General features: G+C 41.5%; 1 protein-coding gene across 1 annotated transcript in view; it reads right to left on the bottom strand.

The window, feature by feature from the left end:
- gpat4 (glycerol-3-phosphate acyltransferase 4) overlaps window positions 1–25,065 on the bottom strand; it is a 106,028-nt gene that overhangs the window by 68,295 nt on the left and 12,668 nt on the right. The window contains exons 2-3 of the mRNA XM_073056901.1: window positions 8,955–9,024; window positions 615–912 (exon numbers count right to left, since the gene is read on the bottom strand). Of these exons, the coding sequence (XP_072913002.1) occupies window positions 615–912; window positions 8,955–9,024 (368 nt within the window). The remainder of the gene's footprint in view (window positions 1–614; window positions 913–8,954; window positions 9,025–25,065) is intronic.

Below are 25,065 nucleotides of genomic sequence, written 5' to 3'. Positions count from 1 at the left end.
GATGCTTTTTTTTTGCTAGTGTAAGAGAAGGGAGGATCGCTGTTTGCTGCTGCTTACAAGTGGGAAGGAAGAGAGCTGGTGGGGGGGGATGCTTTGGGGTTCTAACATTTAACTGTTTTTGTGGATGGCTGGGAAGAAAAAGCATTTCAGGATGTATTTTGTATACATTTCTCTAACATTAAATGTACTTTTGAAACCTCTGAAATTTACAATTGAGTGTGGAAATCTAAATGCACTCCAAGATCCACTCTTCTAGTGTGACAATTAAAGTCTTTTTCCATCTCTTCCATTCTTCTGCTGAAATCCAGGTGTCAACACTAGCTACCTTCAATGTCAAAGCTACGGAAGAGGAATGGAATACAGAAAATCATAACAGGAGATAATATGGCAGTAGGTTGCTCAGTCCCAGGGCAACTTATTCAAACGTGCCATCCATATGTATGTCTGCCTAGAGATCCTAATCTGAACAAGCCAAACCCTTAGTGTTTCATAAAAGCTACTGAAATAAATCAGGAGAAATTCCGAGAATCTGCAAGAGCATTTAATATGCACGAAGTCTCATTCTACCAGCAGGTGTAACGTGAAACAATAACATATCACAAATATATACCTACCTCAATGGAAGTAGAAAGCAGTATCGTACAAAAACACCCAGTCCCCAGAGGATAGTCAGTCGAAGGCTAATATATTGAAAATTATTATTTGTTCTTGTCAACAAATTCCAAGATTCTAATTCCTCAGCAGAAAATCGTTTTGTTACTTCATCATCCACAATAGTCTCGACACCCTTCCTACAGAAGTAGAAGATATCAGACATTTCAAATTCTCGACTGTCCAGGGCTCTGTTGTTGCCACTCTGCCTCATCTGCTTTATTTCCTCCTCCAGAGATGTGGGTTCTTTCTTTATAATCCCTGTAATAGAAAACAAAAGTGTCGCTTTTGCTGGTTGGAAACATGAAAAACTTCTGAACTAACTTGCACAGATCACACATACCTGAAGTGTGCTGCCATGAGATTTTTACTGTATGGCCATTGACACCTCCCACTTACGAGCAATTAAAATCTTTTTCACTTTGTTCTTTTACATGTTTTTATTTAAAATGAGATGTGTGTGCACCTGCTTCCAGAAGGGAACAAAGCCTGTGAATGTGAACTGCACCAAACTGAAGACTAACAGTGACCTCACTGGCTTTGCCAGTGATATGAACTCTGAAAGTGCTAGCACTGGCAAGGTCAGCAGCTATAATGCTGTACAGTGGCTAGGTAGGACATTTCAGAGTCAACCACATTGCTGTAGGTCAGGAGTCATGCATAGGCACTTCCATTGGCATTATTTTTAAAATTCAGATGATTAAGTGAATTAAAATTCCACATATAAAATTCCTCGTGCCTAAATGACTAGGCATTTAGTCATCCATGGTTGCACTTACATCCATCATCATGAAGTGTTTCGAGAGGCTCGTCATGAGGCATATCAAGACCCTGCTGCCCCCTCACTGGACCCCCGGCAGTTTGCGTACTGTCCCAACCGCTCAACAGATGATGCCATTGCCACCACCCTCCACCTGGCCCTAACCCACCTGGACAAAAATGACACATACGTTCGGATGCTGTTCATAGACTTCAGTTCAGCATTCAACACAATCATCCCTCAGAAACTGATTGGAAAGCTGAGCCTACTGGGCCTGAAAACCTCCCTCTGCAACTGGATCCTAGACTTCCTGACTGGGAGATCTCAGTCAGTCGGGATCAGGAGCAGCATCTCCAACACCAGCACACTGAGCATGGGGGCCCCCCCAGGGCTGTGTGCTCAGTCCACTGCTGTTCACTTTGCTGACCCACGACTGTGCTGCAACACACAGCTCGAACCACATCATTAAGTTCGCCAATGACACGACCGTGGTGGGTCTCATCAGCAAGAACAACGAGTCAGCTTACAGAGAGGAGGTGCAGTGGCTAACAGACTGGTGCAGAGCCAACAACCTGTCTCTTAATGTGAACAAAACAAAGGAGATGGTTGTTGACTTCAGGAGGGTACGGAGCAACCACTCCCCGCTGAACATCGACGGCTCCTCGGTAGAGATCGTTAAGAGCACCAAATTTCTTGGTGTTCACCTGGCTGAGAATCTCACCCGGTCCCTCAACACCAGCTCCATAGCAAAGAAAGCCCAGCAGCGTCTCTACTTTCTGCGAAGGCTGAGGAAAGTCCATCTCCTACCCCCCATCCTCATCACATTCTACAGGGGTTGTATTGAGAGCATCCTGAGCAGCTGCATCACTGCCTGGTTCGGAAATTGCACCATCTCAGATCGCAAGACCCTGCAGCGGATAGTGAGGTCAGCTGAGAAGATCATCGGGGTCTCTCTTCCCACCATCACGGACATTTACATTACACGCTGCATCCTCAAAGGAAACAGCATTATGAAGGGCCCCATGCATCCCTCATACAAACTCTTCTCCCTCCTGCCATCTGTGAAAAGACTCCAAAGAATTTGGGCTCTCACGACCAGACTATGTAACAGTTTCTTCCCCCAAGCTATCAGACTCCTCAATACCCAGAGCCTGGACTGACATCTTGCCCTATTGTCCTGTTTATTACTTATTGTACTGCCTGCATTGTTTCTGTGCACTTTATGCAGTCCTGCGTAGGTCTGTAGTCTAGACAGACAGACAGACATACTTTATTGATCCCAAGGGAAATTGGGTTTCGTTACAGTTGCACTAACCAATAATAGAGTAGAAATATAGCAAAATAAAACCAGAAATAATTAAATGATAATAAGTAAATTATGCCAAGTTGAAATAAGTCCAGGACCAGCCTATTGGCTCAGGGTGTCTGACACTCCGAGGGAGGAGTTGTAAAGTTTGATGGCCACAGACAGGAATGACTTCCTATGACGCTCAGTGTTGCAACTTGGTGGAATGAGTCTCTGGCTGAATGTACTCCTGTGCCTAACCAGTACATTATGGAGTGGATGGGAGACATTGTCCAAGATGGCATGCAACTTGGACAGCATCCTCTTTTCAGACACCACCGTCAGAGAGTCCAGTTCCACCCCCACAACATCACTGGCCTTACGAATGAGTTTGTTGATTCTGTTGGTGTCCGCTACCCTCAGCCTGCTGCCCCAGCACACAACAGCAAACATGACAGCACTGGCCACCACAGACTCGTAGAACATCCTCAGCATCATCCAGCAGATGTTAAAGGACCTCAGTCTCCTCAAGAAATAGAGACGGCTCTGACCCTTCTTGTAGACAGCCTCAGTGTTCTTTGACCAGTCCAGTTTATTGTCAATTCATATCCCCAGGTACTTGTAATCCTCCACCATGTCCACACTGACCCCTTGGATGGAAACAGGGATCACTGGTGCCTTGGCCCTCATCAGGCCCTCCTAGTGTAGCTTTCTCTGTGTTGCTGTTATTTTTTAGGTAGTTCAGTCTAGTTTTTGTACTGTGTCATGTAACACCATTGTCCTGAAAAACTTTGTCTCACTTTTACTATGTACTGTACCAGCAGTTATGGTCAAAATGACAATAAAAGTGACTTGACATTGTTTTGTGGGACTGAACTCTAGCATTTTGACTGTTAATCTAAATCTCTGGGTTGCTAAACATCCAGAATTTCTGATTCCCTTCCTCCACAAGTTGCCATGGCCTTGTATTTATTTAAGCAACACAAAACAAAACGCTGGAGAAACTCAACAGGCCAGGCAACATCTATGGAAAAGAGTCAACAGTCAATGTTTTGGGTCAAAACTCTCATCAGGACTCAGAAGCAGATGGCATTTTTACGGAAGACAGGGTGGGAAGTGGTATAGCCCAGGGAGCTGTGAGAACAAAGGATATCAGGAGATAACCTGTCTTCAGTGTTGGAGACAGAGAAATCGAGGAAGAGGAGGGAGATCTTTATTGATGTACAGCGCAGAATAGACCCTTCGTGCCACACCACCCTGCAACCCATGATTTAACCCAAGCAAAACTACAGGACAATTTACAATGGCCAATTTGCCTACCAGTATGTCTTTGGACTGTGGGGAGAAAACGAAGCACCCAGAGAAAACCCACGTATTCTACAGGAAGGACGTATAGACGCCTTACAGATGAAGTTGGAATGGAACTCTGCACTCCGAAGCCCTGAGCTGTAATAGCGTTGCGCTAGCCACTAAACTACCATGGTACTCCACGGGCACCCAAAGTTGGATAACCACAACCAATATTCTAATGGTGCCTTCTCTATTAGAACATTAACACAAAGTACACTGCAGATGCTGGGGTCAAATCAACACATACAACACGCTGGAGGAACTCAGCAGGTCGGGCAGCATCCGTGGAAACGAGCAGTCAACGTTTCGGGCCGAGACCCTTCGTCAGGACTGAAGAGGGAGGGAGCAGGGGCCCTATAAAGAAGGTGGGGGGAGGGTGGGAAGGAGAAGGCTGGTAGGTGCCAGGTGAAAAACCAGTAAAGGGTGTTATGATCCCAGCCCCCTCCTTCTTGAGAATCGCAAGATCGCTATTAATTGGGGTCTTGGACCCAGGAAATGAGAGAGAATCCTCAGCCAGACAAAGCAACGGATTTGGCCATTGTTTCTTGGAGACACCTTTGTGGATTGCGATCCTATGCTATGTGCCAGCTCTCAGGGCAACGTGAAATGGGCTACGTGCACACCCTCGGGCAATGTGGGCTGGGGATTGCATCACCCCACCCTGATTGACAACTACAACCCTGCAAGTCAAGATAAAAGAGGGGCTGCAGGGGGCAGTCCCCTAGTGACGCACCAGAAGGAGACACCATCGCTCATCACTCCCGTGATAACGGGAAGCTATTCGGAAGCCACGTATGGTCCGTTTCCCCTGGCCTGGGGAATGGGTGGCTGATAACACCGAAAAGGACTTTGAACTAACAACAGGGAACCCACGTTCCCGATTCAACGGTTTGCGTCCTAAAAGACTGGGCAAGTTTCTTTTCTCACCAAAAATCGCTCTCTCTCTCCAACAAGTGAAACCCAGCGGTCCCCAAAAGGCTAAAGCCTGCATGAACTGGAGAGACTTTCATATTTCCATCGGACAATATTTTTACCCCTAGACAAAACGATAGAGCTACTTCTAATTGATGATTATTACTATACCCGCGCTTTAGATTGAGTATTGACAACGTATATTATCTGAATGTTTGTATTAACCTTACTTTTGTGCCCCTTTATAAATAAAAACGTTTAAAAATAGTACCATCAGACTTCAACGGACCTCTCTATCTTTGCTGGTAAGTGACCCAGTTACGGGGTTCGTAACAGGGGAAAGATCAAGGGGTGGGGGAGGGAAAGCAGGGAGGAGATAGGCAGGAAAGGTGAAGAAGGAATGTAAGGGGAAAGCACTATGGGTAGAAGAAGAAGGCGGAATCATGAGAGAGGGAAACTTGGATGGGGGAAGGGAGGAGGAGGGAATTACCGGAAGTTGGAGAACTCGTTTCACTCTGCCTCCTCCTCCAGCTGCCTATCACCTCTCTCATGATTCCGCCTTCTTCTACTACCCACAGTGCTTTCTCCTTACATTCGTTCTTCACCTTTCACCCAAGCTTATTACTGCAAGACTGAGGCTTGCAAAATTAATGATCACCAGCAGAAAGATAGCAGTAGTATAGGGTTGTTGCTCACAAGGTGTCAGTACTGGAGACCACTGCTGTTGTTGATATCTATTACTGACTTAACATAGGTAGTTCGAACAAAATTTCCAAATTACAGATGATACAAAATTTGGAAGTATAGTGAATAGTAAATATAATGATAATAGACGATGAGCAAACAAGAGGCTGGCTGAATAGATAAATAAGTGACAAATGAAATTTAATATAGCCAAGAGATAAGTACCATATCATGGCAGATTTTTAAAAAATGAGAGACAATACAGGCTAAATTGCAGTTCTTAACTCAGTGCCCGAACTGAAGGTCTAAGTGTATAAGCATATAAGTTCTTGAATGTCATAGAAAATTTGGAGAGACTGGTTACTGAAGCATATGGAACCTATAAACAGAATTAAAATGTGTCAAATCAGGACAATGAATACAAGCACAACTGAAGTGTATGTTTAGTCCTAGTTACTGCATAGTGTGTAAGTTCTAGAGAAGGTGCTGATTGATTCCCAGAATTAGATGTCTTATTGTAACGAGACTTGGAGAAGCTGAGGTTTTTCTCCTTCAGGAAAAAAAGTGAGATGAAATTTCAGAGGTGAAGAAGATTATAACTGGTTTAGATAGAGTAAACAGAGGGAAGCTGTTCCTATTTTATTTCTTGATGGTCCCTCTGAATCAACTTGACTTAATAGTCCCATTAGTCTATAGTACAAGGACCTGCAAACAGATTTGCAGTTCTGAACAAAAGGCGCAAAGGCAATGTGAAGAAGAATACATTTCAAGTCAAGTCACTTTTTATTGTCATTTCGACCGTAACTGCTGGTACAGTACATAGTAAAAATGAGACAACATTTTGTTCAGGACCATGGTGTTACATGACACAGTACAAAAACTAGACTGAACTACGTAAAAAACAACACAGAAAAAAACTACACTATAGACCTACCCAGAACTGCATAAAGTGCACAAAACAGTGCAGGCATTACAATAAATAATAAACAAGACAATAGGGCAGTAAGGTGTCAGTCCAGGCTCTGGGGATTGAGGAGTCTGATAGCTTGGGGGAAGAAACTGTTACATAGTCTGGTCGTGAGAGCCTGAATGCTTCGGTGCCTTTTCCCAAACGGCAGGAGGGAGAAGAGTTTGTATGAGGGGTGCGTGGGGTCCTTCATAATGCTGTTTGCTTTGTGGATGCAGCGTGTAGTGTAAATGTCCGTAATGGCGGGAAGAGAGACCCCGATGATCTCAACTGACCTCACTATCCACTACAGGGTCTTGCGATCCGAGATGGTGCAATTTCTGAACCAGGCAGTGATGCAGCTGCTCAGGATGCTCTCAATACAACCCCTGTAGAATGTGATGAGGATGGGGGGGTGGGAGGTGGACTTTCCTCAGCCTTCGCAGAAAGTAGAGACGCTGCTGGGCTTTCTTTGCTATGGAGCTGGTGTTGAGGGACCAGGTGAGATTCTTAGCCAGGAATTTGGTGCTCTTTACAAGGACAGAAATTATTTGGTTGACTTTAAATCACCACCATACTACTCCAATATACCATAAACCCAATAAAGAATAAAATGAAATAGATCACCCTGCATTGGCCTCAGCAATGAGTTCAAACATGACAAAAATTGCACCCAGCCTAGGCAAAAATCTGTGTCAAACATCTAGGAACTGGTGTCCAAACTAGGAGACATATTATGCAACAATCTGATATAGTTATCTTCAAAAAAAAGTAATCTTGCAGACATGATGTCTTCTCAGCATCTACTCTGTTCCACCAGCAGGTCAGACCCACCGGAGGCTCCAGCAGTGGTGCATCAGCCTCAGAGAGTGACATCACAGGAGCATCAAGACTGTGGGAGTTTGTGATCGCTGCTCCATGTTTTGACAGTCTAATCCTTCACCTTAAATCTATGTACTCTAGTTTTAGACTCTACCAGCTTGGGAAAAAGCAGGTGATCATCAATTTTTTCTAAGTCCCTCATGATTTTATTAACCTCCAAGGTCACCCATCAACCTCCTATGTTTAAGGGGAAACAGTTTCAGCCTATGCAATGGATCCTTATACCTCAAGCCTTCAGGTCCCAGCAACATCCTTCTGAAATTACTTACGTTGCTGGATTTTTTAAAAATGGAGTATGATTTAGCTACTGGAAAGACAGGAGTTGATTTGGGATCATCAACATGGAGTTCACATCTTATAAATTTGATTAGTTTTTTTAAGGTATTAATCGAGAAGATCAATGAGGGCAAGGTGGAAGACATAGCCTATAAAGACTTCTGTAAAGCTTTTGATAAAGTTTCATACAGTATGCTGCATGGAAAGTTAGATTGTATGAGATTCATGGGTAGCTAACTAATTGGATAGGAATTAGCTTGACGGTAGGAAGCAAAGGGTAATAGTTGAAGATTATTTTTGACATGAGATGAGCTGCCAGGGGAAGTGGTTGAAGCAGGTGCATTAACAACATTGAAAAGGCACTTTGTCAAGTACATGGATAGGAAAGGTTAGAGGAATACGGCCAAATACAGGCACTTTGGGTGTCCTGGTTGCTAGGGACCAGGTGGGCCGAAGGACCTGTTTTCATGTTGTATGGCTCGGAGCCAAACAAATACGATCTCCAGATAAAGGCTCACCATTTACTCCTTACATTCAATGGTATTCAACATCCTAAGTGATCTAACTGATCAGAAACTCAAATGATCCAGTCACATAAAGAGCACGTCAGAAGGTAGCAGTGACAGAGCGTATCATGTACAAAATGCACAAAGGCAAATAAGGATGGGTAGGAAAAATTGGTTTATCCAAAGCCCTGATTCTGAAAAATTAATAAAGAAACCAAAACGGAATTCACTGGAATTGAAAGAGAATCAAGCCAGTGTCTTCAACAAAGAGGAATGAATAAGAAAATAATCAGATCAACAGGATTAGAGCAGTGAACAGGAATGAACCAATGATGCTTTCATGATTTCATGCTGCCATGATTTCATGAGGTGAACAGTCTCATAACGATATAATTCGATGACTCATAGTTTTGGGAAAGGTTCAAAACCAACTGAACTCATATGCAGTATAAACATGAGAATGGTTGAGTGATAGGCGGATCTACACTGCACATTCCTCAATTATTACAAATTCAACATTCAGTCTGACTTGGTACCTAATTCCTCATCATTGAACAGAACACTAAACTCCCGCACAAATCAATCAAATTCAGCTTTCGACTAACCCATCTCTAACTTTAAAGATTGTTCAATTGATAAGCCCTTGTTTCTTCAAAGCAGCACATTGTCAAAATAGCAGTCCATTTAGCATCTGGCACTCACCATTAGAGTTAGTCTTATAGATCAGGTGCTTTCTTTCACGGACTCCTCTTTCTATTCGCAGTGTTGCCCACTGAAAAATAAAACAGAGACATCCACTGACAAGTGTTCCATAATGAAAACAAAGATCTGTTGCAAAGACACTTAGATTGACAAAACAATTACAAAGGTAGAAAACAAAGACAGAAATTTCATCTGCTTAAACATTGTGTTTTAACTACTGACCAGGCCCCAAATCTACTGGAACTGGTAGCATTAATCAGAAGGTCTGATGAAGGATCTTAAACTCAAAATGTAAAGTCTTTCTCTTTCCATAGATGCTGCCTAACGTTGGCTTTCTAGGTAAGAACATATATACTCAATTCTTACTGATCAACGATATGGCAATGCCTAACTCCACCGTTTCTGCTCAACATGAATAAATGGTGGTGTAGTGATTAGAGCAATGCCACTACAGCTCAGAGTTTAATTCTGGTATCCTCTCTCAGCAAGTTTGTACATTCCTACCCATGCACGAGGGTTTCCTCCCACAGTCCAAAGACACACTGGTTAGTATGTTAATTGATCACTATAAATTGTCCCGTGATTGAACTTACACAACTTGGTAATATGCAAAGATCTGCTTTTCAGAAAAGATCAAGTAGAGTTTATTGGCAAATGCACTATTCCACAGGCTTAGCATAAAACTTAATTGCAGCAACATCACAGGCACACAGCATCATATAAGAAGCATTCATAAGAGAAACAAATTAAACATAAATTATATACAATTCGTACATGAAGAAAAAAATTCCAGAGTGGCTATAGTGTTGCTAAACCCAATTGGCAATTAGGGCTTTGCCAGTTAATCCAAAAACAAAATGGTTGAGCTGTCCTTGAACCTGGTGGGTATGGGTCTTCAGCTCTGTACCTCCTGCTGGGTAATAGTTGTGAATGGATGGTATAGCTTGAATTGTGGTAAATCTTCAACAGTAGATGTTACCTTCTTGAGACAGTGCATCCTCTCGATATGATCGATGGTGGGGAGGGATATGCCAGTAACGTATTGGGCAGAGTCCACTTCTCTCTGCAGCTTCTTATGTTCCCGTGCATTCGAATTGCTGTATCAGATGATGATACAACCAATCAGGATACTTTCAATACTACATCTGCAGGAATTTGGTGACAATCCTAACTTGTAAAGAAAGAAACTGGTCAAGAGATATTGGTCCTGATGAAGGGCCTTGGACCAAAACATCAACTGTTTACTCTTTTCCATAGATGCTGCCTGGCCTGCTGAGTTCCTCCAGCATGTTGTGTGCCAAGAGATATTTCATACTGAGTTTTGCTGGGCACTGTATGGTTCCATACTTGCTACAAGATTATGGCAGCACTTGTCCACCTAATGTACTATGGACAACTGCTGCTCCAAGCAAAGGCATTGGTGCATTTGATGAATCAGTTAATCAGTGTTAAAAATAAATCTATCTTCAAGGTCATACGATGACAGAGTTTGCATTGTTTTTAATTTAAATCCATTTGTTGCATAATGACATAGTCATGTCTACTCTGCCTTTATCTTATAGATAAACAACATATTTTCTGCACAGGATATCATTGAAAAGTGTTCAAGAAAGGGAACCTTGGGTGATTTACCCACAGCCCAGAAGCCATCAGCCTGGCTGAGATCAGGGAATTCGGTGAAGACCCGACATCAAACGTTTCTGACCTATATGGCTCAGAATCACTTTACCTACAAGTCCTGGATGGATTTCAACATTAAACATTGATGGCACAACATAATCTCAGCAATAAATAGCCACCACCCCCAGTGAAGCAATTTAACAACTGTGGAGTTCCAACATTTTGGAATCCTCACAGCTGCAAATCCCTCACTGTTCTAAGAATGCTGGACAATTGATACTTCAATTCATCACAGCATTGGAGAAAAGAATTTTGAAACTGACAAGTACAGCCTGTCCATAAATAGTGCAAATGAAACCTTGGCTCAGAGGTTGCTCTCCCATTTCTTACTTGTGCAGCTTGCAAAGTTGCGTTCCCTATCAGCCAAGTACAACAGCAAGAATTCGAAGCCAAGACAGTAAATATATTAGCTGACAGAGAATGCTGACTGGATGCTCACTGCTTTCGGTCTTGTAACAGTTATACAGGGCCCATCACGAGTAAAGCCCTCCCCACCACTGAGCACATCTACATGGAGCATTGTCGCAGGAAAGCAGCACTCCATCATCAGGGACCCCCACCACCCAGGTTATGTTCTCTTCTCACTGCTGCCATCAGGAAGTTGTTACAAGATCCTCAGGGCTTGCACCAAGTTCAGAAACAGTTATTACCCTTCAACCATCAGGGTCTTGAACCAAACATCACTTGCCCATCACCGAAATGTTCTCACAACCTATGGACTCATTTTCAAACACTCTACATCTCATTTTCATGATATTTATTGCTTATTTTTTTTGTATTTGCAGTTTGTTGCTTTTTGCACACCTAACTGATGCAGTCTTTCATTGATTTCATTATGGTTATTAATCTATTATTGATTTATTAAATATACCTCCAAAGAAATGAACATCAGAGTTGTATATGGTGAGATACATGTACTTTGAACAGTGCGTAAATATTACAAATCATGACTAGGTTCAATGAACTACAGTAAACCCCAAGATGAACTGTACAATTCAGATTATTGTAAAATACTATTGCACCACGAGCTTTGAAAAGGTCAGAGTCATTTAGCGACTGCATCCAATTTCACCACCTCAGTTGATGGCATGTTCCAAATAGCAACCACACTATGCTTAAAACAAACATACCACTCTGATCCACTCCTACCTCTCACTTAAAATTATGCCTTCTTGTTTTTGATACCTGAACTCAGCATACCTCTCAGAGACAAAGAACAAAAACCATTCACACACAAGATTCCACAAAATAATTATTTTAAAATTTTTATTTAGAGACACAGCACATTAACAGGACCTTCTGGCACAATGAAACCGTGCTGCCTAGTAACACCACGTGGCCAACTAACCTAGGAACTTGTACGTCTTTGGAATGGGATGGAAACCAGAGCACCTGGAGGAAAACAACACGGTCCTAGGAAGAATGCACAAACTCCTGACAGACAGTGGCGGGAATTGAACCTGGGTTGCTGGCACTGTAGTAGCGTTATCTTAACCGCTACACTACCATGCCACCCAATTCTTTGGCTTTTTTATTTGTGTTGAATGACCAGTTCACTGTTTTTTGTGTGTGGTATAAGTCGAGGATGGAATGCTGGTCTAGATTCAGAGATAATTCTTCTTCAAATATTTTCACCATCATTATCATCCAGCTGTGCAAGTAGATAAAGCTATAATAGCTCATTGCAAATACACTGAAACCTTGGTGTGGGGTGAAGGAGCGGAGAAAAGGAAGGAACAACAATTCTCAAATGAGACTAGAATACTTGAAACACTTGAGAAAGCATTTGCCATCAGTATATTTCCAGCCAGACAAGTAATAACACAATAGCGTATCTAGTTCCTTGGAACAACATGGACCAATTTCTTACATAGAATAGTTGAGAAATTGTCATTGAAGTTTGTGTCGTTGTGGAAAGTAATGAAAGAATTATCAATTGTGAGGACATACAATTAGAAAGAAGCAAATTTTAATGAGACAAGGAAGTATTTTAGCTCAGTTGGATTAAAAATTAATCATTGAGAGGTATAATATTAAAACAGTAAAAAAAAGTTTTCCTGAAGAAATTGCTTTTGATACAGTCTAGATAATGATCCCAGATCAATAAAAGGATACTCATACCTTAGATGACCAAATGGAGAAAAAAAAAACACAAAAAGGAACCAGCCCTCTAAATCCTTACATTGTATCTAACATTGTGCCCAGAATGTCTAATACCTTGACAAGAAATTCTCAAATGTTGGGAAGGTTAAATCACTGGCTTAAAATGCCATTCCCTCCCTGACCATTCCCTTTTCTGTCCAAAGCTTAGAAGTTGACTATTAGTAAGGAATCCAAAAGCACAACATTTCATATGGCACTAATATGACATAAAAAATGCTGTAAATCGGGGCAATGAAATGTTTGAGTGTGTATGGCCAAATTGGTGATAATTTTCTAAAAAAAAAAATTCTTCTGTGTGCCATGGTGATTTTGAGCAGAGATTAATGATAAGTAAATGAAGCATTTTAGAAAATCTGTTCAAAAATTATTAATAGCAAGCTTTTAAAAAGACAACTGAGAAATAATATTTCTAAATAGTATTATTATTGTAATCTTTTATATCCAAATACTAATGTGTACACCCAGTCTGCAAGATATTCAGAACATATCATCCAACATCACATGTTCTTGAAACTGTCTTTCTGGTGCCAATCTAGCATGAGAAAACATCCCACTACTCTTGGGTTGTAAAAAAAATCTTTCACTGCTTCATTTGGCAGTAAAGATAATCATTTTGGATCTCTTTATTATGGGTGGGGTTTTGATATAAGCTCAGAAAATTTTGAAAACGAGCATTTGCAGAAAAAAAGAGGTGGTGAGAACAATGGGAATGTATATGATATGACTGAACCCAGGAGAGAGAAATGGAGCAAATAATGGTGATGCTGGCTTAGACAGGCAGCTGAAGATGTGTCAAAGATAATCTATCTGGAGAAGATTCAATTAGAAGAATATGAATGAAACAGTAAGATACGAAACACTTTAGTGACAGGAAATCTGTAATAAAGAGAATGCTAGTCCGGATGGCATCCCTAGAGAGAGAGAAACTTCGTTAACATTTACTAGGTGATCACTACATAGAACTGTACAAACTTGAAAGGCTGATTATCTGAAACTGATGAATATTCAGAGGGCTTTAACATTCCTGCTCCTCAAAATGATATTAGGTTTTGTTGGAATAGTCAAGACCAAATTTTGAGAAGTCAAGATGAGTTGTGGTAGACAACTGAAACGACAATCATTGCATTCAACATAGCAGGAATAGGAAGACAGAATAGAATTTAAATATTGTTATTAGATAAAGAGAAAACTCAAGATAAAGGCAGTAGTCAAGTCAACCAGTGCAGAGAGGATACATTCTGGGTTTGTGGGAAGTAACGGTAAAAACTGAATGGCTGTTCAGAATCTTTGAATTTGTCCTGGACAAGCAGGGATACCAGACGAATTGAAGACTCAAAATGTTGGAGCTCAGTCCAACGAGGGGAGATTAACTACATGCTAGTCAATTGCATCAAACATTTTTTTTAAATCCAGAAAATAAAGGGTTTAACTAGTGATAGCAGCAATTTAAATGGCGATTGCATAATCCCTGCACTGCATTTTCACTGTAGCTGTTAAAGTTCAGTTCATTGTCATTCAATTGTATACATGTATACTGGCAATCAAATCCACATTCCGACAAAGGTGCACAACATAGTACATATAATTCACACACATAACACTAAGTAATATTACCTCAAATAAATTAACATGATACAAGTTAAAAAATGAACAGTATAACACTACTGGCACTTCATACATAATGAGATGGGTGGTGAAAGGGAGTTTAGTAGTCTCATGGTCCAGAGAAAGAAGCTGCTTCCCATCTTAACAGTGCTTGTCCTAATGTTACAGTACCCCCTGGATGATGGTAGGGAGTCAAAGAGATTGTTGGATGGATGGAAGGGATCACTGACAATGCTAAGATCCTCTGAGCAGTCCTCACAATCCTTTATAGGGACTTGCTGCCAGATCCCTTGCAATTCCTGCATGAGGCGGAGGTACAGCTGGTCAGGACACCATCAATGGTACTCCTGTAAAAACTGGTAAAATTGATGGTGGCCACTTTGAAGCCTGAGGGCACAGTGGACCGGTCCAGAGATGTTGAAGATCTCAGTTAACTGAGCTGCACAATCCCCCAGCACCAACCAGGTATGTTACCAGGTCCCGCAGCTTTACATGGGTTGCCTCTAGCTGGTGTCTCCCTCACAACAACTGCAGCCAGACAAAGCACCTGCTCTTCAGGTAGAAGGGAGAGTCCTCCTTGCTGGCACATCGTTCTGCAGTTATTGCTTTACCTAGTACCACCTCACTGCATTGTGTGATACATTGTTCTGTATGAACAATATGCAAGACAAGCACATGTATCAAGGTAGCAGGCTACCTCAGTGCATGTAACAAATAATAAACCAATTTCTAGACTTCACATTTCATTCCCTATCAACTTCATATATGCTTTACATCTCAGAGAAATGTTTTGAGTTTTATACCTAAAACATCTTTGACTTACTATCTATCCTTAATGTCAATATGGCTCGGAATGCTGCTGTTGCTCGCTTTTATTGTTTGCTGGTTTGTTTAGTTGTTACATTCTTCCTCTCTGTACATTGGTTTTTTTAAAAAAATCGGGTTCTTTGCTTTGTGACTGCCTATAAGCAAATAAATCTCAAGGTTGTATAATTTATACATTCTTTGATAATAAATGCACTTTGAATCTATCCATCTCTGGAGTGCTGGAGACCGAAAAGAAGTTTATAAGATTACGAGAGGCATAGATAAGACTATAAGAAACTTTTTCTCAGGGTAAAAATGTCAAGTACTACAGGACATGTAGTTTAAAGTGAGAGGGTAAAAATTTAAAGGAGATGTGTGCGCAAGATTGTTTTTGTTTAATAGAGTGGTGGGTGCTTGGAACAGGTCACTGTGTGGAGTGATGGAAGCAGATATGACAGTGGTGTTTAAGAGGCTAAAAAGTAGACAAGCAAGATCGGAAATAGAGGGATATGGATCATGTATAGGCATTTTCAGCATTGTGTTTGATGCTAACATAGTGGGCTGAAGTGCTTGTTCATACACTATAAACATAGAACAGCATATTATTGTCTCCAGGCAGTTAGTACCAAAAGCATCATTTATGAATGTCGCCTCCAGATTCAAACATTTCAACGATCTCTTTTCTGAAGGATTACATTTCTCAAAACCATCCACAATTAACAGTCCTACAATTTAGGAATACAGTACTACAGGATAAGTGACAATATCAGGGAACATGAAAAGGAAAAATACTCATACAATGGAAGGTTCTTCTTTGATTCCAATTAATAATCAAAGCCTCACCACACACATTCATTGCAATAGCTAAATGCACTGAATTACACAGCATATTGAAGATACAATCAAATTAGCCAGCCCCTTGTTTTTTTTTAACCTTATCAGATATACCTGTACATTACATTCCCTTTGGCTGGGAGCAATATGGGAAAACATTCTATTCAAATAATTAATTCAGCTAGCATTACTGAAAATTAAAAATAATTTTAAAGTGCAATTAAAAGTCAGATCAAGCCTTAAAATCACATCAAGGGCATCTATCAATTCATGTGTATTTACATCGGCTCCAGTTGAATCTGAAGGGACAAGCAGCTGTACACTAGCAAAAAAACCTGTAGAGAAATTCATCTACACAGGAAAAATGGACAATTGATGCTTCAGGTCAAGACCCTTCATCTGCACTGCTTTTGTCTTCTGAAATAGAGACAAAGATCAATAAAATGAAAAGTATCAGAAATGGTCCAAGAAATTTGCAACACGTGCCCAAACTCTCCCAATTCAGTCCCTTGAAGCCAGGAAACATTCTTGAAATCTTTTCTGCACTCTTTCCAGCATAATAACACCTTTCCTAGAACAGGTGACCAAAATAAACCCCTTCACAAAATTCAAAGTGTGACATCATCAATGCCTTGTACAACTGTTACATCATGTCCCATACTCTATACCTTGACTGGTGACAGCTATGTGCCTAGCACTTTCTTCACTAGCCTGTCTACCCGAGCCACCACTTCCAGCAAACTAAATGCTTGCTTTCATCTGTTCCACAGCACTCCCCAAAGCACTACCATTTAATGCCCTGACCCTGGTTTGACTTCGAAAATGCAACACCCCACATTCATTTGGATTGAACGCCATCTGACAATCTTCGGTTCGCTTATCAAGCTGAACAAGATACTCTAGTAATTCATAATATCATTCTTCACTATTTACATTACCACCTAGTTTAGTATCATGTAGTGTGAACAAAGGCCTTAGCAATGATCCCTGTGGCATACTACTAGTCATAGCTCTCCACTCAAGAGAAACAACGGTCCTCCGCTCCCTATGATCAAGCCAAATATTAATCAAGTTAACTGGCTCTCCCTGGATTTCATACGATCTAACCTTCTAGACTAGCTTACTCTGTGGGCCACGTCAAAGGCCTTGCTAAAGTCCATACAGACAAATCTAATAAAATTATTAGATACAATTTCCCATACACAAAGCCAAGCAAATTAACCCTAATCAAATCACGTCTATCCAAATGTTAGACAATAGGTGCAGGAGTAGGCCATTCAGCCCACTGAGCCAGCACCGCCATTCAATGATCATCCACAAACAGTAACTCGTTCCTGCCTTCTCCCCATATCCCTTGACTTCACTATCTTTAAGAGCTCTATCTAACTCTTTCTTGAAAGCATCCAGAGAATTGGCCTCCACTGCCTTCTGAGGCACAGCATTCCATAGATCCACAACCCTCTGGGTGAAAAAGTTTTTCCTCAACTCCGTTCTAAATGGCCTACCCCTTATTCTTAAACTGTGGCCTCTGGTTTTGGACTCCCCCAACATCGGGAACATGTTTCCTGCCTCTAGCGTGTCCAATCCCTTAATAATCTTATATGTTTCAATCAGATCCCCTCTCATCCTTCTAAATTCCAGTGTATACAAGTCCAGTTGCTCCAATCTTTCAACATATGACAGTCCCGCCATCCCGGGAATTAACCTCGTGAACCTACACTGCACTCCCTCAATAGCAAGAATGTCCTTCCTCAAATTTGGAGACCAAAACTGAACACAATATTCTGGGTATGGTCTCGCCAGGGCCCTGTACAACTGCAGAAGGAACTCTTTGCTCCTATACTCAACTCCCCTTGTTATGAAGGCCAACATGCCATTAGCTTTCTTCACTGCCTGCTGTACCTACATATTTACTTTCAGTGACTGATGAACAAGGACACCTAAATCTCATTGTACTTCCCCTTTTCCTAACTTGACACCATTCGGATAGTAATCTGCCTTCCAGTTCTTGCCACCAAAGTGAATAACCTCGCATTTAATGACATTAAACTGCATCTGCCCACTCACCCAACCTGTCCAAGTCACATTGCATTCTCCTAACATCCTCCTATTTCACACTGCCACCCAGCTTTGTGTCATCTGCAAATTTGCTAATGTTACTTTTAATTCCTTCATCTAAATCATTAATGTATATTGTAAATAGCTGCGGTCCCAACACCAAGCCTTGCGGTACCCCACTAGTCACTGCCTGCCATTCTGAAAAGGACTCGTTTCCTGACTGCCAACCAATTTTCTATCCATGTCAGTACCCTACCCCCAATACCATGTGCTCTAATTTTGCCCACTAATCTCCTATGTGGGACCTTATCAAAGGCTTTCTGAAAGTCCAGATACACTACATCCACTGGCTATAATCTGTTAGTATATCCTGTCCCCCAGAACCCCACCATAAACTTACACATCACCAACGTCAGGCCCACTGGTTGTAGTTCCCTGGCTTGTTTTTGCTGCCCTTTTTAAATGATGGCACATTAGCCACCCTCCAGTCTTTTGGAACTGCACCTGTGGCTAAAAATGAAGGAAATATCTCCAATGGGCCTCACTAGGTCTGAGGGGACACATCGTCAATTCCTAGGGATTTATTCACTTTATTGCGCTTTGAAACCACCAATACCTTCTCCTTGGTAACTTACTTGTGGCCCATTTGTCTCAATTCCTTAGCATCCAAGATCTTCTTCACAGTAAAAACTGATCAGAGAAATTCATTAAAAAAAAATCACATCTTTCTCCTCCGGCTTCAAACATAAGATGGCCATGTTGATCTTCAGGAGAATCTACTTCCTCTACTCTCAATAACCTTTAGAATCTCAAGACTATCCAAAACCCTGCCTATTAGATCCATTTTATTCCCTCTTCTTGTCCTCCTGATTTCCCTCTTAAAGTACCCCTATACTTGTACACAAGAGTCACCCATTCCCAATTGACTAAATCCAATATACAGCTTCTCTTATTTCCCAACCAAAGCTTCAACATCTCTTGACAACCACCATAGCCTAAATTTGCCAGCCTTGGCCTTCAACCCAACGGGATATGCTGCCCCTGGATTCTTGACATCATCACTTAAAAACCTCCCACTTTCCACTTGTCCCTTTACCTGCAAGCAGGCTCACACAAGACCCCAAATAATATCTCCAAAATTTGCTCTGCCCCAGTTTAGGTCCTTAATAATTTGTGGAACCATCCTATCTTCATTCACAATTCTATTAGCTTTAAAATATTCATGTTCACTGGTCCCAAAGTGATACCTGACTGACACTTCTTTCATTTGCCCTACCTCATTCCTCAGGAGGGAGTTCAATGATGTGTTCTCTATATATTAAGGAAACATACTTAGACACTTTTAACAATTTCCACCCCACCTAAGGCCTTTGCACTGTGACTGGTCCTGTCAATAACAGGAAAGTTAAAATCTCCCAGTTCTACTACCTTATTATTACCACCTTTTGAAATCTTCCTCTATTTCCCCTAATTCCCATTGATAATGAGAAGGCCTATAAACAGTCCCATCAAAATTGTCATCACATTTTTATTTCCAAGTTTTACCCACATCTTAAAGATGAACTATTGACCTCAATCTACCTCATCATTGTCCTTGTGCCTTATCTTATCATCCACAGGCATTGCATTTTCTTTGTAACTATTACACTATAGTCTACATTCTCCTACGCTTTTCCCTTGTACTACCTCAGAAACTTATATTTGGAAATGCATAGATGTTTGCTAAATTGCATCGTGGTAAATATCAGAATAATAAACCAATACCAATAAAGTCTCACTGAACGATTCCCTCCAAGAATATCCTATGTTCTGAAGCGCTCCCTCATCAAAAAGGCATTGCCCCTTTCCTCGGTTACCTGGATCTGTCATGGGCCAGCATTGTAGTGCATGGTCAGCACAACGCTTTACCGTACCAGTGACCCAGGTTCAATTCCTGCCGCTGCCTGTAAGGAGTTTGTGCGTTCTCCCCATGACTGTGTGGGTTTCCTCCCACAGTCTAAAAGATGTATCAAATGGTGGGTTAATTGGTCATTGTAAGTTGTCCTGTGATTAGGCTAAGGTTAAATCGGCAAATGCTGGACGGCACGGCTCGAAGGGCCCGAAGGGCCTATTCCATGCTGTAGGCATGCATTAGTCTCAAGAGACCATGGATTTGCGCCTTGGAAAGTTTCCAGGACGCAGGCCTGGGCAGGGTTGTATGGGAGACCGGCAGTTGCCCATGCTGCAAGTCTCCCCTCTCCACGCCACCGATGTTGTCCAAGGGAAGGGCAAGGGCCGATACAGCTTGGCACCGGTGTCGTTGCAGACCAATGTGTGGTTAAGTGCCTTGCTCAAGGGCACAAAGTGCTGCCTTAGCTGAGGCTCGAACTAGCGACCGTCCGATCACTAGACCAATGCCTTAACCATTTGGCCACACGCCAACACGTTGCTGTATTCCAATAATAAATACTGTAACTGGAATAGTCAGTCCTGCTCTTTTGTCAACCATACTTACAAAGCCAATCCATGCCATGAGCTTGTCCACCTCATGTATTAAACATCTTGCACTGAAATAAATATAGTTCAAACCACCAGTCTCTCCTACCTCTTTGCTGTGTCCCAGTTATCCTGTCTGCTAAACCTACTCACACCGACTGCAATATGTCCCCCTGATTTCTCAGGTCTCTCTCCTGCTCATCCATAAGTGAATTTACATTCATTTACATGCAGTGCTTAGTCCCCTCAACACCACTTTAAGTGAAACAAATTAGCTGTCTACTAGCTTCTTTGATGGTAGAAATCTTAGGAGAATGCAAATATGGATCATCTATCCTTCATTTCTGACTGAAAGCAGATGTCAATGCTTCAGCTTCATCTATGGCACTCAGTTGCTTCAACCTGTTGTTATGGAGGATGGAATATTCTTGGAGGCTCTTCTGCACAGCAGCCGTAAGCATCCATAACTAGATGTATTATGACCTGAGCTTTGTTCTGAACTAATGACTGTGAGATCACTTAGGTTTTTCCAATCCATCACGCTGTTTGTGTGTACTAGCATAGAGTTCTATATTGCAGCTTTGCCAGTTTGCCACCCCTTTTAATAGGCAACTCTAGCATTAAGGAACCATTCATGTCAGAATTTAAATTTTGATTTATGTTTAAACAGATTATCCGGTTGCAACTTCAGTGAGTAATCTTGATCAGGACTCAGTTATTACTGAGCCAAAGTAGGCAGTGTCTGCAGATAAAAATAGGCAGATTTTAAATCCTTCTTCTAACAGGCCGTGGAATGGTTCAGAAATTCAATCCAAAGCATAAATCTATTCTGAGTTACAAATGTGGCACCGTGGCTAGATCCTGTTGGTCACTGAGTTATTTATATTCAATGTCTGCTCACAACAAAATATCAAGGACTGCTGCTGCAAATCCACCCCTTTAACAACATCAAAGAAGGATGTTTATATAAACCTTGCCCAGTATGATGGGTTGCTCTACAACACAACCAGTTATAACACTGCCAGTCCACACTGATCCACGCACTTCTGCCTACTGCGTCCTCACTACCATTTGCCCATATACATGAGCTGATTATTTCTCTTCTATTTTGTCTTTATCAGAATCAGACTTTAATCGCCAAGTACCTGTGCACATACAAGGAATTTACTTCCGGCAGATGTTGTCTCTCTGCTCACAACAATAATAATGATAAATATAAATGAAAATATAGATTATACATACAGGTAGTGCAATCCAAGTAATAGTTAGCCGACAGTTAACCGGCAGTTAACTGTTCAGCAAAGTGACCGCAGTAGGGAAAAAACTTCTCCAGTGCCTATTAGTCTTAGTCTGGAGGGATCTGAAGCGCCTACCAGACGGAAGCAGATCAAACAGTCCGTGCGCAGGATGGGAGGAGTCCTTTATGATGTTCCCCGCTCTCTTCTTCAACCTGGAAGAGTACAGGTCCACAATAGAGGGCAGGGAGGCTCCAATGTCAAGTAGACCCAGAACACAAAGAGGCTATCTCATACAGTACCAAGTTCACCAAGTTCACATGCCACCAGTTTTGCATTTGTAATTCGAGGACAGACCAGGAACTCCATACTGGGTGAATGAATATTTAATCCATCCACTAAAATTTCATTTGATGCTTTGAGTCTGTTTAGACCCCTACACTTGAAGTAAGCTTGTTTTTGACTGCAATTAACTACTGGTGCTATTAACTTGGTCTGTAGAACTCCTCCCTGTGGCCGCATGAATTTCTTCTGGGTGCTCTGGTTTTTTCCCACATCCCAGAGGTGTACAGGTCAGTAGGTCACATGAATGTAACTGGGTGGTGAGGGTACGTGGTCCCAGAAGGGCCTGTTACCATGCTGCAGCTCTCAATAAAAATACATTCTTCAGTAACAGCCCCACCTTTGAGTTCCATGGGTACCAAGTGGCTTTTGTAGACACTACCACAAGTAAAGCAGGTGGCTTTTGACAAAACAGCTGGGAGTGGTTAGAGCTCTTGCAAACACTTTTCCATTGTTTGTGCTTGGTTTCCACGTTTCATCAATGCTTGATTCTATCGTAGCACTGGGATTTCCCATGAGCTAGCATAGAAGTTAAGGCTTTGACGATGTCTTTGAAGCATAGCTTCAATCATCCTGAGATAGTTTGGAATGGCTACGCTGAGAATAGCACACTTGCTCAGAAATCTGCTGTCCACAAGACCATAATCCAAAGGAGCAGAGCTAGGCTATTTAGTCTGTTGAGTCTACTCTGCCACTCAATCGTTGCTGATTTATTTTCCCTCTCAACCCCACTTTACTCCTCTTTTTCTCCCCTGCAAGTTTTGACTCTCTTACTAGTCAAGAGCCTATCAACGTCTGCTTTGAAATATATGCCATGACTTGGCCTCCACAGCTGTCTGTGGCAATGAATTTCACAGAATCATTACCTTCTGGCTAAAAATATTCATCCTCATCTGTTCTAAAGGGGTATTCTTCTATTCTGAGGCTATGCCCTTTGATCCTAGACTCTTCCACTATTAAAATCCTCTCCATATGCACTCTATCTTGGCCTTAAAAATTTGATAGGTTTCAATGAGATTCCCCCTTGTTCTTCTAACTCCAGCAAGTACAGGCCCGGAGCCAGTAAATGCTAGACATACCAGACCCCTCCATTCCATGTACTTATCTTAAATGTCAAAATCGAAACTGCATCCACCGCTTTTGCTGACAGCTTATTTCACACTCTCACCACCCTCTGAGTGAAGCTTCCCCTTTATGTTCCCCTTAAAACCTCTCATACACTCTCATAATTTTGTGTACCCTTATGAAATCTCCCAACATTCTCCTACACACTAGACAATAAAGACTTAACCTACTCCACATTTCCCTGTAATTCAGGTCATAAAGTCCAAGAAATATCCTTGTAAATTTTCTCTGTGTTCTTTCAATCTTATTGATACCCTTCCTGTAGGTAAGTTTACAGAACTGCAAATAATATTCCAAATTAGTTCTCACTAATGTCTTATATAACTTCAACATAACATTCCAATTCTTGTACTCAATACTTTGATTTATGAAGGCCAATGTACCAAAAAGCTCTCTCTCTACAACCCTTTGTTGTCTGACAAATGCCTTATAAAGCCTCAACATTACATTCTTGCTTTTACATTGTAGTTCACTCAAAATGAATGCTAATATTGCATTTGCCTTCCTTACTACTGACTCAACCTGCAAGTTACCCACTGGAGAATCCTGCATTTGGACTCCCAAGTTCCTCTGCACTTACGATTTCTGAATTTGCCTTATAGTCTATGCCTTTATCCCTTCTGTACTGTACACAATCTGCCACTTCTTTGCCCAATCTCCTAATCTGTCCAAGTCTTTCTGTAAACTTCCTGCTTCCACAACACTACTTGCTCATCCACCTATCTTTGGATCATCTGCAAGCTTAGCAACAAAGTCATCAATTTCATCCTGCAGATCGTTGTGAAAAGTAGCAGACCTGATACTGACTGCTGCGGAACACCATGAGTCACCTTCAGCCAAGCAGAAAAGGTCCCCTTTATTCCTACTCTTCACCTTCTGCCAGTCAATCAATCCTCTATCCATGCTAGTGCCTTTCCTGCAATATCATGAGCTCTTATCTTATTTAACAGCCTCAAAAATGGTACCTTGTCAAAGGTGTTATGAAAATCTAAGTAAACGATGTCCACTGACTCTTTTATCCTGCCTGTTATTTCCTCAAAGACCATGCTAACTTCAGCCTATTTTATTGTGTGCTTCCAAGTACCCCGAAATAATTGACTTTAACATCTTGCTAACTACTGAAGTCACACCTATAAGTTCCTGTCCTTTGCCTTCCCCTCCTCCTTAAAAAGTGGATTGACATTTGCAATTTTCCAGTCCTCCAGAACCATTCCAGAATCTACTGGATTTTGAAGGATCACTACTAATGTCTCTTTAACTACCTCCTTCAGAAACTGGGGTGTAGTCCAGCTGATCCAGGTTACTTACCTACCTTCAAAGCTTTCAGCTTCCCAAATTCTTTCTCCTTAATAATCGCGACCACACTCAATTCTGCCTCCTGATATTCTTGAATTTCTGGCATACTGCTGGCATCTTCCACAGTAAAAACTGACACAAACTACTTATTAACATTCGTCCACCATTTCTCTGTTCTCCATTACTACCTGTCTAGCAACACTTTCCAGCGCTAAACCCTAATCTCCCTTATTATATATCTAAAAAATCTATTTGGTATCCTCTTTTATATTATTGGCTAGCTTAATTTCATATTTCATCTTCTCTCTCCTTATGGCTTTTTCCGTTGCCTTCTGTTGGATTTTCAAAAATTCCCAAATCTCTAGCTTCTCACTAAGTTTTGCGATATTATATGCCCTCTTATTTGCTTTTGCGTTGTCTTTGTCTTTCCTTCACAAACACAGTTGCCTCATCCACCCTTTAGAATATTTCTTCTATGGGATGAAGTGATC

The sequence above is a fragment of the Hemitrygon akajei genome, chromosome 1 (genome assembly GCF_048418815.1).
Source record: "Hemitrygon akajei chromosome 1, sHemAka1.3, whole genome shotgun sequence".
Classification (NCBI taxonomy): domain Eukaryota; kingdom Metazoa; phylum Chordata; class Chondrichthyes; order Myliobatiformes; family Dasyatidae; genus Hemitrygon; species Hemitrygon akajei.
Note: the sequence above shows the minus strand (reverse complement) of the source record. Positions and strands in the feature narration are given on the sequence as shown.